This window comes from Doryrhamphus excisus, linkage group LG19, assembly GCF_037039965.1.
Source record: "Doryrhamphus excisus strain RoL-2023G ecotype Guam linkage group LG19, RoL_Dexc_Guam_v1.1, whole genome shotgun sequence".
In the NCBI taxonomy this organism is placed as follows: Eukaryota; Metazoa; Chordata; class Actinopteri; order Syngnathiformes; family Syngnathidae; genus Doryrhamphus; species Doryrhamphus excisus.
The window spans coordinates 10,892,870-10,911,775 of record NC_136375.1 but is presented as its reverse complement, the minus strand read 5'-3'; the positions used below and the strand labels follow the sequence as shown (position 1 = coordinate 10,911,775).

The window sequence follows — 18,906 nt, the reverse complement described above, 5'->3', positions numbered from 1 at the left end:
ACGTGTGGGAGCACTTTGACTTGTTGGAGTATAAAATACTCGCCAAAGTAATGCTAGCGTAGGCTATCAAGAAGCTACAAAACAGACCATGCTTGTCTTGGAAGTGAGTTGTTTTGCAGAGTAGAGGATGAGACAGTGCCACAGTCATCGTGCACGTGATGCTGCAGGCTGTGTGCAAAAGAAAGTTGGCAGCCTGGTAGCGCAGCATGCCGTCAGCTCGGATGAGAGAGCAAGACGAGACGGCGTGTATTTGCGAGCGCCTGGAGCTCGCAAGGCATGCTTCCTGGATTCCGCCATTGTGAGCAATGTTAGTGTAGAAAGAGAGCTCCCACTTCCTCCCATCCCGACCTGCTTGTGAACGGTGCCCCTCAATGCCACCAAAATGCTCTGTGACATCACACATTCCCGTGCCTTCTGATTGGCTGGCAAGTGGAGGGAGGCTTGGTACCCACTAGCCTACAGTAGGAAATGAAGAGGGAGGGGCTGAGGTGTTAGTGAGCGTGCTTGATAGAGAGAGAGACGGAGAGCGGCACTAAGCAAGAAAGATTGATGCTGAAGCAAGCCGGTGCTGCACACACACACACACACACACTCACTCTCCCGCCACACACACACTTTTTCACACTCCTGAGCTGCTTAGCAGGCAGGAAAAACACTTGACTGTTACTGCGGGACATGAGGACATTGAAGAAAAGAATCTGAAGAAGAACAGCCTCAAAGCAACAGTTCTCACCAAAAAAGGTAGCAGCAAGGGCAGGCACAAGGGCAAAGTGTAGCCTCTCTCTCTCTCTCCTTCGCTTTTCTTTTTCGGATGTCCTTCCGACGCCCCCATGACAGCAGGTGGGAACAGAGGCGCATTCCGGGGTACGACATGGCAAGACGAGCAGGGGGCGACGCCTCCCCGAAAAAGAACGTATCATTCAACCTTGTGACCGGCTTCTACCGCTACCTGCGCGGTGAGTGAGTGTGCAGTCTGCCCGTGAGTAAAAAAAAAAGACAGTAGAAAGCATGGAGTGTGTGTCAGGGTTGTGTGACTTTAATATGGCACTGCAGTACAGACGGTTAAGAAGTATTTGGACAATGAGTGTAGTTGCTGAAGCTGTGATTGGCCAAATACTTCTGAATGGAAGTGTATGTCAGTGTTTGGGCTTGGTGTGTGTGTCTTGAGTCAGATATTTGTTCAGCTGTGGAGAGCGGGTGATAGATATACTTCAGGGGATGGGGGTGCAGCATGAGCTCCATCTGTAAGGACTTATAGAGGGTGGGGTGGCAGGTTCGAGACCCACTGTGGACTCAAATAATTATGGTAATTTGGATGAGTTTTTGGAGAGATGCCACTGCATCAACTGCAGAAACTGATGAGTGTATTTGGACTATATGGACTATATGGACTATATGGACTATATGTGTGTACATGTTACGTAGAATGTCATGAACTTGATTATTCATACACAACAACATAATTAATAAGGTGAAATCATATTCAGACTGTCAATATTGTTGGGTTTCTTTTTAGTTGAGATGTTACGTCAACTATTGACTATGACATCCGAACCTCTTTCTGTAGTTAACTGAAAAGAAAGGCACTACTCATTTTTTTCCTGTATGCATATTTTTAAGTCATACAAGTAAAAATTTGCTCACATGACAGGAAGCCACCAAAATTCTAAACTCATGTGTTATTTGTATTGTATATTTCTTAGCTACCCTTTGTTGTTGTGTAATGGTTTTAGCATTCTTTGCATGATGACCTCTTGCGATTTCCAATGGGATGGTAGCTCTCCGTGAGTTTCTTCACAGTGCATGATTGGCACCTGTCAAATGAAGATTTTTTTTAAGTGTAGAAGCGATTTTATGGTCACTGAATTGAGATGTTGTGTCATGTCATACGTGATGGTACTTGGAACTTGCAAATTTAGAGGCCTCTGAGTTGTACTTGGACTTCAAGACGTCTGAAGTGAGACTGGCTTCATATTTTGAATTCTGTCCAGATTTGATTTGATTTGAAGAAAATGCTTTTGTTTTGTCACCTAACTCTGCCACTTTCCACATTGAGTTTTCACTTCTGCTTCCTTCCATTTGTGTGGACCTGTGCTTGTTACCACAGCAACCACCATTTAATGATATTTCATTAAGATAAGAGACTAGCGGCTGTTGATGAGACTAATGATATAGGCTAATGCTGCCCGAGTAGGTAATCAAGAGTGGTAAAATGCCGCTCTAAGGCTTGCTTGCTGAGGTTGCCGTTTTCTTACCCCCCCCCCCCCCTTTGTGCTATTGAATGGATGCCAGCTCAAAGTCACCTCGTCCCACAGACCGACTGCACCACACACAGCCATCGATGCTCACCGTCAGGCATGTTCTGTCTTTAGAATGGATGGTCGGGTGAAATCATTCCTTTACGATATTACCGGTCATCAATATTTGATCATTGCTGCAACCAATCAAAAGATGAATTCATCCAAGAGAGACCTGCTCACTGACTCGTTTTAGTATCTGCATTATGAATGAACAGCCCACTCGCTCTCTGTCTGTCCCCCACACACACACACACACTCACACACCTGACTGCCCACTGTACCTGGTGACCCACTAGCCAACTTGACTTTAATCATATTGTCAGCGTATTTATTAAAGGAACCCAATATAGACGTCCCTCTCTCACTGATGACATCTCAAGGATATTGCAGTGTGCCGCAGACAAGATGGCAAGAAAAAACATTGTCACACTTGCCAGCAACTAAACTTAATAACTCCTGATTCTATTTCCAGTACCCCTGCATACTGTGTGCACATTTGATGGGAAATATTTATACATAATCAATAATTCATCGTGTTTTATATTCATGTTTTATACTCATTTCAAATAACATAAAATACAATGCAAAGTGTAACTACTGTATCTCCCACCGCAAATTACAATGGAATGTTGACTACTAGACCTGAGGCTCAGAGCTAAATCTCCTCATACCGTACTTAAATGTGCATATGAAATTTAGTAACGAAATTCTCGTCAATCATAATCAATCCAGGTACCAAAATTGATATGAAAACGAGAGGCTAACTTTACCAGCCTCAGGAACCCAACTCCATTGTTCCTCATTCTCATTCTCAAAAACTCCAGAATTGTCTCCTTTCTTTGTGTTGGAGCAGGATATAACTCGCCATGTTCACTCCACGCTGGTAAGACGTTGCTCGCATGATGATGTGTTCGAGGGCACTACATAACTCTTAATGTGAAAGTACAATAAAATACAGTATAAATACACTGAAAACATGGACATTCAACTTGAATTATGGCTTTTTTGAGATGTTTAAATGTCAAGTTGCTCATTTCATTGCTTTAATATGAAGCTCTTAACAATTGACAACACAGATTTTGAGAGAAAGTAATAAAGTTATTATGACAAACAATAAACAATGGTGATATAATCCCCCCCTTTGTTTATGACTGATGGCGACACTCTGGGCTCTGATTTACAGATGAGCAGGAGGCTGTGCAGAAACGGACGTTCACCAAATGGATCAATTCCCACTTGGCAAAGGTAAGAGGGCGTTTGATGCCAGCCGCCAACACTATTGTTGTGGGTCCTCACTTCCTTATGCTTCTTTGTGTTTTTTTTCCTATCCTCCAGCCACTATGACATTAAGCTCTATTGCTCAAAACACATTGCTGAGCCGGTCATGGGACCCACGTGCTGGCTTAGACGGCGCACATACACCAACAGGCACGCAAAGTTGTTATTTTCATCCTCCCGGTCTCATTTAGCTGGGAGCAAGGATTTATGCTCACTCTAATTACCACTTTCACATTACAGCAATTAACACAGCCGACAAGTTAACATCAGTTATTTAAAGTCTTGGTAACCTTTCCTCTCTTAATATGGAACTATTTCCATTGTTGTGGATACCAGCTTAATACGCACAGACAAACTGGAACTCAACACTGGACATCTGCACCTGATGCAGCTGCCAGACTGAAGGGCTTTATTATGAGCGTGTAATTGTTTTATTACACAGCATTAACTTGCACAATTTAACCCATTACCGCTTGGGTAGCGGGTCAGGAATGTGCGGACAAGGTAAATATGTCACAGTGCAACGCAATTAAGTTTTCTTTCAATCTGCTTTTTTTTCCTCGTTGACTTTAGACAGCTGTGGAGACCTTGAACCGTGCAGAAAATTCATTTGAAAAGGCAGCCCATGGAGAGGAACACTTGACATAATATAGGATATCATGGTTCCGGATAGTGCCAGCGGAAAATTATCCACGGGAAAATATATCTAAATGGCTTGAATCTTTAATAGCAGCAAAAGCAAACACATGGTTTATTTATTGTGTAGGATATTTAGGCGCACTGGGGTGGAGCCATGATCTGTTTTGGTTGTTTAGGAATGATTGGAGTGGCGTGGTGGGCATTGTGGCACAAACAATTTCTAAATACCATCTGAATTATCAATATTTCCTAATAAATAGATATTCATAACACATAACACAAAGACATCCTCCCAAGGTGGCATCCCACTTCTGACACCATTGACCCCTCCCAAGGTGGGCCACACAAATGCCCCATTCTGATCAACTTAGTGCACCTAATGCACCTGGGTAACCTCTTCCAAAGGTTCTTTCAACTGGGCATACCATGGTGGCCCATCCCATTTCTGACACCATTGACCCCCCTCCCAAGGTGGGCCACAGAGATGCCCCATTCCGATTAAACTTAGTGCCTTAGTACCTTGTCTTCCAAAGGTTCTTTCAACTGGGCATGCCATGGTGGTCCATCCCACTTCTGACACCATTGACCCCTTTCTGAAGGTAGACCACACAAATGCCCCATTCCGATCATCCTAGTGCACCTAATACACCGGGGTAACCTGTTGCAAAGGTCCTTTCAACTGGGCATGCCATGGTGGTCCATCCCATTTCTGACACCATTGACCCCCCCCTCCCAAGGTGGGCCACAGAGATGCCCCATTCCGATTAAACTTAGTGCCTTAGTACCTTGTCTTCCAAAGGTTCTTTCAACTGTGCATGCCATGGTGGTCCATCCCACTTCTGACACCATTGACCCCTTTCTGAAGGTAGACCACACAAATGCCCCATTCCGATCATCCTAGTGCACCTAATACACCGGGGTAACCTGTTGCAAAGGTCCTTTCAACTGGGCATGCCATGGTGGTCCATCCCATTTCTGACACCATTGACCCCCCCTCCCAAGGTGGGCCACACAAATGCCCCATTCCGATCAACTTAGTGCCTTAGTACCTTGTTTTCCAAAGGTTCTTCCAACTGGGCATACCATGGTGGTCCATCCCACTTCTGACACCATTGACCCCCCCTCCTCCTAAGGTGGGCCACACAAATGCCCCATTCCGATCAACTTAGTGACTTAGTACCTTGTCTTCCAAAGGTTCTTTCAACTGGGCATACCATGGTGGTCCATCCCACTTCTGACACCATTGACCCTCCCCCCTCCCAAGATGGGCCACACAAATGCCCCATTCTGATCATCCTAATGCACCGGGGTAACCTGTTGCGAAGGTCCTTTCAATTGGACATACCATGGTGGTCCATCCCACTTCTGACACCATTCATCCCCCTCCCAAGGTAGACCACACAAATGCCCCATTCCGATCAACTTAGTGCACCTAATACACCTGGGTAACCTCTTCCAAAGGTTCTTTCAACTGGGCATGCCATGGTGGTCCATCCCACTTCTGACACCAGAAATATGATTGGATGTCATCGCATTGTGCAGGTGTACCTTATCTTTTGTTTGGCATATGGCTTCACAGTGCCATCCTTCCCCTTGATTTACTTCCCCATTTACAGTAGACACTCCTTACTTTCTCGTCTCGCCCTTGTCACCTAACAGCTGGTGTTGCCTTGGCGATACTGATTGGCCCACAATTGTCTTCAAAAACGTCTAAAAGTGCTTTGTGACGAGCTAGCAAGGTCATTAAGGCCACGGTCATAAAAGAGATGCTCCTCCAAAGAAAGCCTGTGCAGTGTGAGAGAAAGAGGAGCTTTAACAGTTGGTTTAGCAGTCGGCTCTCCGAGGGATAGATCACGCCCTCGGCTATGCAGATGATTAGGGCACTCCAGTTATCACAGGTCTTTAATTCAGCGCCTAAAGCCGTGTGATTAATCGTTAGGTGAGTTGAGACATGGCGTTGGCGTTGGGGGTGTTTTCTTTTCACCGTCACTCCCCTTCCCCCTCACTTTTTTTTTTTTTTTTTTTTTAGTACTCCACAGGTATAACAAAAGGAATCTTCTCAGAGAATTTATGTGTGAGAACCGGTAATTCACAAAGACGATTAATGATTCTTACTACTGGGGGTATTTCACCAGATTAAGTTAGCAGTTAATGCACGAGCAAAACCATAAAGATGTCTGAAGAGATACATTGTGGTTGGCTGCAACCTAAAATTGCTCTTCGGGGTTTCAGTTTGTTTTCAGAGTGACAACATTGAGTATCCAAGTTTGCGTTATGACAAATCCTCTCTGAGTGGGTTAAAGCTTAATTACAGAGTGGCCGGTGTGAGCTGGAGAGGTCTCGTCGTCACTGAGGCGTTTTCTAGGCAAACAGATTTACTGTACTCAGAGATGACTTAGCCAAGTGGAACCTCTTATGATGTTTGATTAGCCTCACAAACACACTGTATGCATATACTAAATACTGTATAGTAGGGCTCTATTTCTGTACCCCAATATGTAGGACTAATTACCTGGCCCCCGAGGCAATTAATCTACCTGCACCTGAAATGTAAACACAAACAGGGTACCACCCACCAATGCCAACCCACACACCTCTAAAGGTACAATCATGCACTTTTCTTCTCTGACTCACTTTCATATGCATTGCTTGGAGTTTTTATATTCCCTGGTGTTAAAATGATTATGCAAAAAACTACCTGGTCCAAGAACCCATTAACATTGGCCTTGGCAGAGGTGTGCACCACCGCAGGCTGCACCTCAGATTCAGGCCCAAATGATAGTAATGATGCATAATTTCAGCATAATAAATTCTGACAATTTTTTGTCAGGATCTGCAGTTATCGGGACACTGGGGAGGTGGGGAGGGGGCCGTTTTCACCACCAAATATAAAAATGTACACTATGATTTACATGTGGGTAGGCTTTAATTTATCTTAAGGCAGGGGTGTCCAAAGTGCGGCCCGTGGGGTCATTTGTGGAACGCAGCTTGTTATTAATTGGTTTGTGGCACATTTTAGAAATAAAATTAAGCAACAAATGCGAACATGTTGATACTACAAACTTAGCTTAACTAATAATGTTAATATAAATACATGAAAATATTACAAATATCAAGAGGGAACCAAATATGGTTCATTTCCTTGTAAAGGGAGAGCTCCTGAGTTTTTTTTTTATTGCCCCCCACCCCTGTGTCTCCTTTACTGCTGATCTTGAGTGTGGAGTGCCTGGGGAATCAAACAAGAGCCCAGTGAAGACAAGCGTCCCCGAGCTCCTCCGCTCACAATCAATTATGGCCCAGACACTCATGTGTAATTAGCTCATTAAGCCCCTTGATTTATTTTTTTTGTGGTTACGCTCATGTGGCTCAGACGAGGAAATGAATATTACTTTCTTATTTTGTAATTATCCACAAATATCCTCATTAGCCTCGGGATCATCAAGTACAAAAAAGGTACATTTGACTGCAATTAGCCCATGGGGTGATTTAACCCTTTTTTGGAGGACTTCCTGTCTGTGTATTTTAACATCCAAAGCAATGCAATGCCATTATAGTAGAAGCCTGCACTGTTTGGGTTAATTGATTTTTAGCCAGATGTGAGCTTTGGGGTCTCTTCACTGGCTCTCTGTCCTCCATTATTGGTCTCGCTGCCACTCTTTCCACTCAATTATACCCCCTCTTGCACATCCACACACACTCATGCACACGTCTTTCCACCCTTTTTCCCCTGCTAATCTCCCTGTGAATGGCCCGCTAGTTTGAACCTCCCCCCCTCCCCATCCAGCATGTGACTGTACTTTAAGAGAAGTCCTTGATGTGGCCAGAAACACAGATATGTGGATTTCCCCCCGCCCCCGCCCCGTCTGCGAGGTTAGCGAGGGAGTCAATGAGAAGGATACAGTTTGACATCATCAGCATATTTGGGGGATTTGGAGACCCCACTCGGTGCCTGCTGAGCTTCTGACTGACTCCACTTATCACACATATTCGGCACATGAAACCACTCTTTTGGGCACATTTGCAGCAGGATTTCCTGTTGAAATTAATGTCTTATTATGTATGGGAGGGGGGTTTAATGCCTCACATATATCCTTGCTCTTTGCATCCCCTTCAAATTAAGAATAAACTCTCTTGGCAATTAGATTACATATGTAATTATGTTGCTGCACGGCGATCGAGTGGTTAGCGTGCAGGCCTTACAGCTTAGGAGACCCAAGTTCAATTCCTTCCTCGGCCATTTCTTTGTGGAGTTTGCATGTTCTCCTCGTGCATGCGTGGGTTTTCTCCGTCTTCCTCCCACATTCCAAAAACATGCTAGCTTAATTGTCGACTCCAAATTGTCCATAAGTATGAATGTGAGTGTAAATGGTTGTTTGTCTATATGTGCCCTGAGTACCCCGCCTCTCGTCCGAAGACAGCTGGGATAGGCTCCAGCACCCCCGCGACCCTTGTGAGGATAAGCAGTAGAAAATATAATTATGCATATTTAGTTGTTTACATGTAGTTCTTTGTCTTGCCAGCGTATCCCGCCTCTTGTTGTGAGTGATCTATTTGAGGATATCAAGGATGGCGTCAAGCTGCTTGCCTTGCTGGAAGTCCTCTCTGGGCAGAAACTGGTGAGGAACATACGTTATGATCACTTTCACGTATTTCCTTCTGAACATTTGGTTTAGTTTGGATTTAGCGCGTTTGTTGATACGGTTGCTTTTCAGTTCAATCTTAGAAGCTAAATAAAATGTGTGAACTCGGTGCATGCAGACCTTCCACATGGAAAAGTGTATTGATCGGCTCTTATTGGGATGTTAGAATTAACAGAAGTAGGCAGATTCACAAGGACAGATAAGACAAATAGCTTGTGGTATTTACTCATGTCAATATTGCCTCAGGTCTAAGTGATCTGTGTTCTATTAATCAGCCTCTCATTTATTTTACAGTCTGTTTTGCCATGAAGGCTTTTGCTGGTTTCACATCTCTTACTACAGCACCCCCCTCTTTCCCTCCCATTGTGTCTTTACTCCCTCATTGTTGTCTGCATCTCCCCTGCAGCCATGCGAGCAGGGCAAGAAGCTAAAGAGGATCCACTGGCTTGCAAACATCGGTACTGCTCTCAACTTCCTCCAGGGGAGGAAGGTAGGAGATCAGGGTTTTCTTTTTATGTTTTTTTTTTTTGTGGTTTCCATTTTACTGCTGAGCTTGGGGCTCAGCTGTTTTCCTCCTGGGTGCAAACATGGAGAAATCTTGACCTTTAACCTCCCCCCCCCCCCTCGCTCACTTCATATCTCCACCTGCTGACACCTTGAATACACCATCAGTCGATACAACCTCAGACTTTGTATTCATGCTGCTCACATCCCGTTGGCATTTTTTCGACTTGTTTGGCAGCAAACAAGCGAAAAAAACAAAATCGAGTCTGTAAACCGATACGTAAACACTTTTTACATACATTAGCCTTCAACAGTTTTCCCGCCATCTTATAAATCCCCGAGCAGAATTACATAAACTAATTATAAACTTCCCCTTCCGTGAGACCCCCCCCGCCCCCTTCCCCCCGCCTCGTTCTTGGTTATCCACATAAAGCCAAGAAGTATGAGCTGGCGTCTGCAGGAACATTGATTTCCCCTCTTCCTCAAGTGTGACAGGGTTAAACCATAAATCCCGTGCCAGTAATCTGCAGGCAGGAGATGAGACGTCAGCAGGCTGTGTATGCGTGTGTGTCGGCTGTGTAAATCAAAGTTTCAAATTAAATGTAAATACACACGGCGTGTAAATCTGATTTATGTCTAGACTGTATTTACGTTTAGCCTTAGAGGCCCAAATGCTTCATATGTCTGTTTGGGGAGTGTGCGTTTATACCTCGGTGACCCTATATCAAAGATTTGTGTAATTGTGGCACAATGCGGCGTGTCAGGTTTTATAATAATATAACCTGCTGTGATTTCAAATTTAAAGTCATGTTTTTCTTATCACCCTCCACACGCCGACCCCCTCCGAATCCAGCCACGACTCCTTGTACCTCCTGTCTATCGATGACCAAATGATAACCCAGATATAGGATGCTTATCTATATCACGACAGATCACTACATACTCATACCTCCAGCGGTGTAATCGGCGTGGTGTGAGTCGTGGTGATAAAGCTACGCTTCCACGCCTCATGATAGCGCCATCATGTCTGTCATCCCACGCTCAATGGGGCGTTCATTTTCAGTCAAACACATCTTGAGTGCCTCTAAGTTCTTTTTTCTCTCTCTTTAGTCTGCCTACAGGGGATCACCGGTCAGTATTTGCAGTATTCTTTTACATCCTTTGTGTACTTTAAGGACTTGGAAGTCCTCTATTGGATTATGTTGATTTGTAGGATCTTTTGATCCTGTCGAAACAGATCAAGTTGGTGAACATCAACTCAACAGATATTGTCGATGGTCGGCCGTCAATTGTTTTGGGGCTGGTGTGGACCGTCATTCTCTACTTTCAGGTAATATTTTGGTAAATTCTGTCTCTTTTGTATCTTTTTCCAGCCAGCAAAAATGCTAATGAAGCTGAACAGAAAGGAAACGTAAGCTAAGGGAAATCAATTTTACACTGGAAGCAAGTAGTTTCCACCTCAGGCATTTCAGACATGCACACGTCGACAAGAGCTTAATAATAGCGATGCTACGCTCTCTTTGCAACACCAGCTTAATATTTGCCTCCCTCGTTGAAATGTACTGACTATCACTCTGCAGATTGAGGAGCTAACCAGCAGTCTACCAGCATCCCAGGCCTCACCCAGTAGCTCCTCATCACTGGACAGCTCCGCCAGCAGCAACGAGGCCACTAGCCCGCCTCTCAAGAAGAAACCCCTCCCACTGCTGCAAGGTGGTGCCAGGAAGGCCCTGCTCAGATGGGTCCAGGAGACAGCCACTAAGTATGCTACCCAGAGACTAAAAAACGCTTGCTGAATGGAGATCCACGTTTCATTTCATGTCATTTTCCTAGACATGTGGGAATCGAGGTGAAAGACTTTGGTCCTAGCTGGCGTACAGGTTTAGCCTTCTTTGCCGTCCTCAATGCCCTCCGGCCCAATCTGGTGGACATGGAGCGAGTAAGGAGAAGACCCAACCGGGAAAATCTGCAGGAAGCCTTCTTAATAGCTGAGACGCAGTTAGGCATAGCGCAGCTTCTTGACCCTGAGGGTAAGTCACGTTTCCTATAACACTTCCAAGAGACTGTACTTCCAAAACTACCCCACAGGTTCCAATTATGATTGTCTATAATACAATATCACATCAGCGGACACGCTGCCAAAACATCTGTGCCACTTCATGCTGGCTCTTCAGAAAAAAAGCCAACAAATCAAGCCTGACATCACAGTCATTGAGCCTCATTTGGCTGTGGCCTTCATTACTGCCGATAATAATCCAAAGTCTATTTAGAAGCTTGATTTTCACATCAGCTTGATGTCTGATTACATTCCCCCGGCATCACTTGTCAGACGTGGACGTGGACAAGCCAGACGAGAAATCCATCATGACGTACGTGGCCCAGTTCCTAAAGCATCATCCTGAGCGAGAGCAGAGCGCCTCTGATGGACAAGCGGCGGCAGACGAAGAAGAGGAGGAGGTAAACAGCTGTCAGATTGATCTTGTTTTTGTCTTTCTGCTTCCCGCACGCCTTGTCCTGTCTACCAAATGTCACTGTAGCACATTTCAGTCATGACATTTTCCACTTAAAGCATGACTTACTAGCTTTTCTCATCATTTGTGTGGTCAGATCCGTAAAGTATTACTTAGATTTGGTGTGAAAAGTAAAGGTTCTCCATCCTTGTGAGTTACACACACAACATCCTTGAAAATACGTAATGTAAATATTCCAATTAAATTCATCACTCAGTCAATGAACACCCGCCGGAGTCTCTGATTAAAGGCGGTAACAACTGTGACTGTGGTCAGCATGCAGCAGCTTCATCGACCCTTCCGCTACTCAGCTACTGGTGTGAAACTCATTTGTCATTTGTTTGTTCCTTACTACTATTACAACATTGGTTCTGTTGCTGCTTTATTGTGCAATATATCTACTTAATGAGCGAGCTCAAAAGAGAGCTATTTGTCAAGCACTCCAAATCATTATTGAAGTCGTTTGAGCATTCATACTTTTAAACTTTTTGCACAAAACCCTACTAAATTCTCCCATCTTTTCAGTTAAATGACATCCAGCATCGTCTTACGTCTTTGCACGTTTCGGCCTTGTCTTTGTGCAGCTTTGTGTCTCTGTGTGGTGACTACTGTCCTGTGGTTGTTGTGCAGGCGTCTGTCACGCAGCATGGCCTCGCTCCTCGTGATATAGAGGAAATGTTGGAGGTAGGTCAGGGGCCTAGCTTTATCATTGGCATTTATTTGTCTGTCACGTCAAATTGGTACCACCCGGATTTCCATCTGAAGTTGCTTTTCCACCACCAATACCCTATATAGGCGGCACGGTGGTCTAGTGGTTAGCGCGCAGACCTCACAGCTAGGAGACCAGGGTTCAATTCCACCCTCGTCCGGTTTCCTCCCACACTCCTTCATAGGTATGAATGTAAGTGTGAATGGTTGTTTGTCTATATGTGCCCTGTGATTGGCTGGCCACCATTCCTGGGTGTTCCCCTGCCTCTCGCCCGAAGACAGCTTGGATAGGCTCCAGCACCCTCGCGACCCTTGTGAGGAAAAAGCGGTAGAAAATGAATGAATGAATGAATACCCTATATACTGATCCAGAGCATCTGGGATGTTTTTAGCTTCCAGGAATTGTCTACATATCCTTGCAACATGCGGGGCTATGCATTATAATGCTGCAACATGAAGTGATGCTTATGGACGAATGCCATCAATACAATAAAAGAGCTATATTTTACTGCTGCACTTTTGCAGTCCGATTCCCATAACAATGAAAGCCTCCAGCATCGGCGCTAGGTTTGTTGACAGTGCACTGACACATTGTTTGACGCCGGCTATCCCTGACGACTGTGACTATTAAAGAAGTTAATTCTAGAATTAGCTTAATCTATACCCATGTATTAAGCTGTCATTAATAATAAAGTTTGGGGATTGGGCTTCCGACAGGAGAGAAGTGATAAGACTGAATAGACTGGGAGTATTATCGTCATGGTAACTTAAAATCCACTGGTAGAGGGTCTTAGACAAAGTAGCATGTTTAAGCAGAGTGTTTTTGGCAGCTGTGACTGTTTGACATTTTGTCCAACAGAGCAACACACAAGATTAGCAGAGCGTGTTTAACCGTACCACTCTCACCTCCTTCCACCCTTTTCCTCCATCCATCACCTTTGCTCCTTACATGCCCTCCCCTTTTCCTCAATTTCCATGTCTGTGTTTCCACTCATCTTTCACCCCTCCACCACGGACGGCCTCCTACAGCGAGAGCAGAGAAAAAGCCTGAGGGAGTTGAAAATGTGGCTGGACCAGCTGGAAACAGACGCACTACACGCCCAGAAGACTGAGGGCAATCTCGCTCAGCAGTACCAGGTGAGAGGGTACAGTGTGTGCGTGTGTGTGTGTGTGTGTGTGTGAGCTGGCACACTGGCCGCAGATGCTCCCATTATTGGCTTTAATCTGTGTGGCAATACACTGAAGGGATCAGACGACAGCCCCGTCATATTTTCAGTCTGTCTGGCTTATACCGCCAAGCCTGGGGGATAAGTTCCATTATCAGCAGTGTGTGGGGTATCCCCATTCACTTTGCGGAACAGTGTGCTAATCATACTGTAGACGCAGGAGCGGCATTCACAGGCAATTAGGTGAAGGTTTTTTTTTTAAATCCTGATGAGAGCGCTCTGGTTTGTTTTATATTTGGGGACTTTCTCACAAATTAACCACAAATATAAATCTATTTATTATAGTTGTTTAAGAATCTGCGTGTCCAGCTGGAGATGAGGAGGAAGCAGGTGGAGGATTCCTTAAAGTCCACGCAGAAGGAAGGGATGCTGACTGTGGATCAGGCTCTGGTTAAGCAAGCTTGGGAAAGGCTTTCAAACAGGGTGAGTATGAAACAATGAAACATTATACACACAAGCACTGCCTAGGCTCCCTCTCATTTTGCCGCATATTTAGCTGCTGGACTGGCATCTGCTGCTGGACACATCCCTTCCTGCTCCTCTGGATGCGCTGGGGGCCTGGCTGCATCACACCGAAGGAGCTCTGCGGCAAGAGGTCATCACCCGACAAGAGAATGATGAGGCAGCCGTTCAGAGCTCTTTGGAACGACACAAGGTTTACAGACACTCACTGGGTTTATATGCATGTGTGACCTCGCAAGATTAAAACGTGACAAGATTCATTCGTGCATTCATTTTCTACCGCTTATCCTCACGAGGGTCACAGGGGTTCTGGAGCCTATCCCAGCTGTCTTTGGGCGAACTGGTGGCCAGCCAATCACAGGGCACATATAGACAAACAACCATTCACACTCACATTCATACCTATTAACAATTTGGAGTCGCCAATTAACTTTGCATGTTTTTGGAATGTGGGAGGAAACCGGAGTACCCAGAGAAAACCCATGCATGCACGGGGAGAACATAGTACATTGTCTGTTTTGCCTCCAAACAGACAAGAAGAAGGTTCACTCTGTGCATTGTTTTGTTCCGTAAAACAACGGCATGCATGGAGTGAGCCCTTTTGTCGGTCATACAGTCTTTATCTTGGTGGGAGGAGGCAGGACCTGTAGCATACACATAGAGTGTAACGTAGCAGATTGCATATATTCTCATACATATATATCCCCTATTGTGTTCATTGATGCACAGGATGTCTTGAGGAGCCTTGAAGAGCACCAGCAGGTTTTCCAGAGGATCCATAAGGATAGAAGCATCGATGGCGTCCCTGTTCCCCCAGAACAACTCCAAGATATGGCTGAGAGGTTGGAAGGGCAACACCCCTCACATTATTCAATAGAGAATACTCATAGAAGTACTCTTTTTTTTTTTTTTTTTTTTTTCAGGCTGAACTTTATGTCCACATCTTGCAGCATCCATCAGGCCAAGATGGAATTCCTGGAGACTAAACACCACATGCAGGCTTTTCTCACTGCAGCTGAGTCTAAGCTCAAGTCCTGGATCATTAAATACGGCACACAGGAATCTGTTGAACTGATGCTCCGCGATTACGTAGTAAGGCAGTTTGTTTGTCATATAGCCTAGTATTTTCATCCTGTGGATTATTTTTTTGAAGTATTTTGAATATTATTATGATTTGCATATTACAGGTAATTTACTACAAGGATGTATTATTTGTTTACTTTTTAAGACGAGTGATCCAGAGGTCAAAATAGGTGTCAGTTTCAAATGTTTTGGTTTTGGTGCCACAGCAGTGCTGAATAAGGTAAATTACTGTGTACGTGTATTATATATACTACATACTCATGTTTTTGCAGCAGGACTGCTTACCAAAGTGAAGAACTATATGAATTTTTGCAACTTTTGCCACTTTCCAATACCAAAATTGAGCACTTGCATTGGAGTTCTTGAATGCATAGCTTCATTTTTAGCGCACAGAAGTTGAGAAACCAATGTCTTGTCTGTCTCTGACAGGTTTTTGTGGAGAAGCAATATTTCTTTGAAAATTATAAGACCTTGTTCCAGTCTCTGAAATGTGCCGCTGAGGTTTACACCAGCGCTATCAGCTCAGGTAAGGACGACATCACCATCCATGTTGTGTTGGTCTCTTTGCGTCAATTAGTGCCGGGTCAAATCAGCATTAATAGCTGTGGCTGTAGACAACCTCCTTGTATTTGAGGCATCCATCAGCTTTATCTACCTCTGCATGCGCTTTAAAGAATGTTGGTTGCACCGTCAGCCAATGTTGCTGCTGTGTTATATAATTGCAGTATACGTGTTATTAAATAGCCATTTTATCAAAGAAATAGCACTTTCTCATGCACTCCGTATCATTACAGTTTTTATATATAATGACTTTAAAACAGCCTCCTTGCACCTAATATATATTAATGGCTTTTAGCTATTTTTAGTTTGCAGTGACATTAAGTTCCATCCCTGTGATTTGCTGCGTCTCACTACAAATGTATGCCCCCCTCCCTCCCCCTCCACCGCTAACAACAGGCTATAACCACCACAGCAGTGTCTGCTTCCTGGTCTTCAGGCTACAGCTAAATGAGGTTCCTCCACCGTGGGGACTTTCAGTGGGGAATACAACCCCATTTGGTAGTTAGGGGGCTGTTCCATTTCTGTGGGTCTCCGGGCACAAGCTGAGATGCTGGTTTCATTATTAGGTTTTTTTTCTGGGGGTTATTTTGCAAGCTTTAGGGTATGCAGAGCAAAAAGGCAAGGTTTCATTGGTTGACCCTACAAGTGAGGTCTGTTGTGAAAATAATATGGATATGGCAAACTAAAATCTGTTTGTGTTCACATGAACACAATCAGCATTGCTAATCTTGACATATACCAGCAGACGAGGGAGAGATGTGGGTGTCCTGTTTTGTGCGGGATGTGGCGGCCCAATGGAGGAGCCTGTCCATGGAAGTGCGCAGCGTGAGGAGCATGCTGGAGGAGGTGCTTTCCAACTGGGACAGGTACACATCCACGGTGGGCTCCTTCCAAGCCTGGTTGGAGGATGCGGAGGAAGCCCTGACCCAGCCAGAAAGCACAAAGCAGGTATTGATGCAGGAGTTGTGGAGGCCATGTTGCCACCTTAAGTGGAGTCTTATCAGCAGTAAGCGTTCAAGTAGCTGAGCTCAGTGACATGCCGCTGAGGGTGATTCCACATGTCTGACTGTCTCCACCGCTTTGTTTCTTTTTTGATGAGCTGTCCTTTTTTCCCTTGTTTCTCTAAATTTGCATGTCTAAATCTTTTTCTTGATTAACGCTCTTTGTTTCTGCATTCGCTTCTTCTTGTCTCTTTATCTCTCCACCCCCGATTCAGGAGTTCTTCAGGAATCTAAGCTCCTGGATGGATCAGCACACCGCCATGAACGACGCCGGAAATTTTCTCATCGAAACGTGCGACGAGAGCGTGTCATTTGAGTTAAAGCAGCAGCTCCTTCTCTTGAATGGACGATGGAGAGAGCTCTTCCTTAAGGTCAAACAGGTATCCAAAAACTGAAATTATTGTTTACCACCTTCTAAATATGGGTTAATATTATTAGAGCCCTCCAGACATGAAATAACACCCCTATAGTCTCCTTTACAGTCCTATTGGGTCTCCTTGCTGTGTGGCCTGCGTGCTAACCACTCGGTCCACCGTGCAGCCCTTAAAGAATAATAGAGTATAAAAGTGACTATAGGGGTGTTATTTAATGTCTACAGGACTCTAATCATGTTAAAACCCTGTGTTTCGAAAGTTCTAAACAGTTCTAAATACAAAAGCATTCCGTTTTCCACTTATCAGAGAGATACTCAATCTATTGCTTTCTGTATCGTAGCACACCCGAGCTAATGAGTTGGAAAAGTGGAGAAAAGACCACCTAAAGGCGATGTCGTCTTTGAAAGAACTTTTGGACACAGCCGAGGCAAAACTCAGTGCTCCTGTCCACGTGTCTTTCCTCAGCGTTCGAGCCTTTCTGCAGGATGTAGAGGTGAGAAAAGACATAAATGGACGTCTGTAGATAATTTTTTGATATTGTCCATATCACGTCATCCTTGTTCTAAAGAGTTCTAAATGCTCTTCATGTCAGGTTCAGACCATGTCAAAGCCCAGAGGTGTTTATTTAAAAAAAAATCAAGAACATGACCCCTCTCTGTACCTTTCATTTCAGAATACCAAGCAAAAGGTTGTTGCCATGGAGACTCAATATAAGCTGGCCGGCCGCAGCGCTCAGCTCCTCGCAAAGGATGCGGCGCACGACGAGGCCACTCGGGTCATCGCAGCCATGACAACCACAAAGAGTCAGTTGAGTCGGGTAGGTGTTCACCTGAGTCACTGTTTTCATTTCATCCACAGCATAGTCCTTTTGCCTGACATATCCCGTTGCCAGGTAAGGGAGCGGTGTCCCATTTTTGTGAGGGAATGTCATGCCCTTCTGCCATTGTTGGAGGAGATGGAAAAACACATCACTGCCTTTTATCAAGCGCTGGAGCGTGCCAGTCACATTACTGCCACAGCCAGTGACGCACGCACACAGAGCCCGACCATGCGCAGACACGAGTGGCAGGTTCGATATTATCATCATCATCATCCGGTTCGACTAAAGCTGTGGGAATTGCATCCTACAGCCACAACACTGTCCCCATTGTCCTCAGGATTTGTTAAACCAGCATCAGACCTGTAAGCGATGTCTGTCAGTGATGGAGAGGAACCACCACACGGTGCAGAGGGCGCTCTCCACCAGCAAGGTGCTCCAACACTTTGACACGAGCCTGCTGGACAAGACAGTTGCTGACGTGCAAGGCTCAGCACAGGTTAGAACAACAACAACAGGACTCAGGCACCTCATTAATAATAATTTTAAAAAAGCAAATATTATAACGACTTGTTTCAATCAGGCTCTGCTGAAGGAGGTCGGGGATTGGAGAAGGCAGCAAGAGGCCAACAGCTCTCTCAGGAGGAGGTTCGAGGAATCCCGCCAAGACCTGGAGAGAGTGCTGAAGAAAGCCCAGGAGTGTTTGGGAGAGAGCGGAGACGCTGAGGAATTACTCAGGAAGCACACAGTGAGATGAAAGCCAAATGTTTCCCCCAAGGGCAGGGGTGTCTAAACTTTTTCCA

The 18,906-nt window shown here is 44.9% G+C and overlaps 1 protein-coding gene across 1 annotated transcript in view; it reads left to right on the top strand.

Moving 5' to 3' along the window:
• The first annotated feature begins 579 nt into the window (after positions 1-579).
• The window catches only part of syne1a (spectrin repeat containing, nuclear envelope 1a), an 86,306-nt gene continuing 67,979 nt past the window's right edge, over positions 580-18,906 (top strand). The window contains exons 1-23 of the mRNA XM_078799295.1: positions 580-956; positions 3,484-3,545; positions 8,738-8,833; positions 9,264-9,347; positions 10,472-10,492; positions 10,599-10,691; positions 10,942-11,123; positions 11,195-11,391; positions 11,691-11,818; positions 12,502-12,555; positions 13,609-13,716; positions 14,091-14,228; positions 14,302-14,460; positions 14,997-15,109; positions 15,191-15,359; positions 15,780-15,876; positions 16,657-16,859; positions 17,128-17,292; positions 17,627-17,779; positions 17,960-18,103; positions 18,179-18,355; positions 18,444-18,602; positions 18,687-18,851. Of these exons, the coding sequence (XP_078655421.1) occupies positions 812-956; positions 3,484-3,545; positions 8,738-8,833; positions 9,264-9,347; positions 10,472-10,492; positions 10,599-10,691; positions 10,942-11,123; positions 11,195-11,391; positions 11,691-11,818; positions 12,502-12,555; positions 13,609-13,716; positions 14,091-14,228; positions 14,302-14,460; positions 14,997-15,109; positions 15,191-15,359; positions 15,780-15,876; positions 16,657-16,859; positions 17,128-17,292; positions 17,627-17,779; positions 17,960-18,103; positions 18,179-18,355; positions 18,444-18,602; positions 18,687-18,851 (3,012 nt within the window). The 5' untranslated portion in view covers positions 580-811. The remainder of the gene's footprint in view (positions 957-3,483; positions 3,546-8,737; positions 8,834-9,263; positions 9,348-10,471; positions 10,493-10,598; positions 10,692-10,941; positions 11,124-11,194; positions 11,392-11,690; positions 11,819-12,501; positions 12,556-13,608; positions 13,717-14,090; positions 14,229-14,301; positions 14,461-14,996; positions 15,110-15,190; positions 15,360-15,779; positions 15,877-16,656; positions 16,860-17,127; positions 17,293-17,626; positions 17,780-17,959; positions 18,104-18,178; positions 18,356-18,443; positions 18,603-18,686; positions 18,852-18,906) is intronic.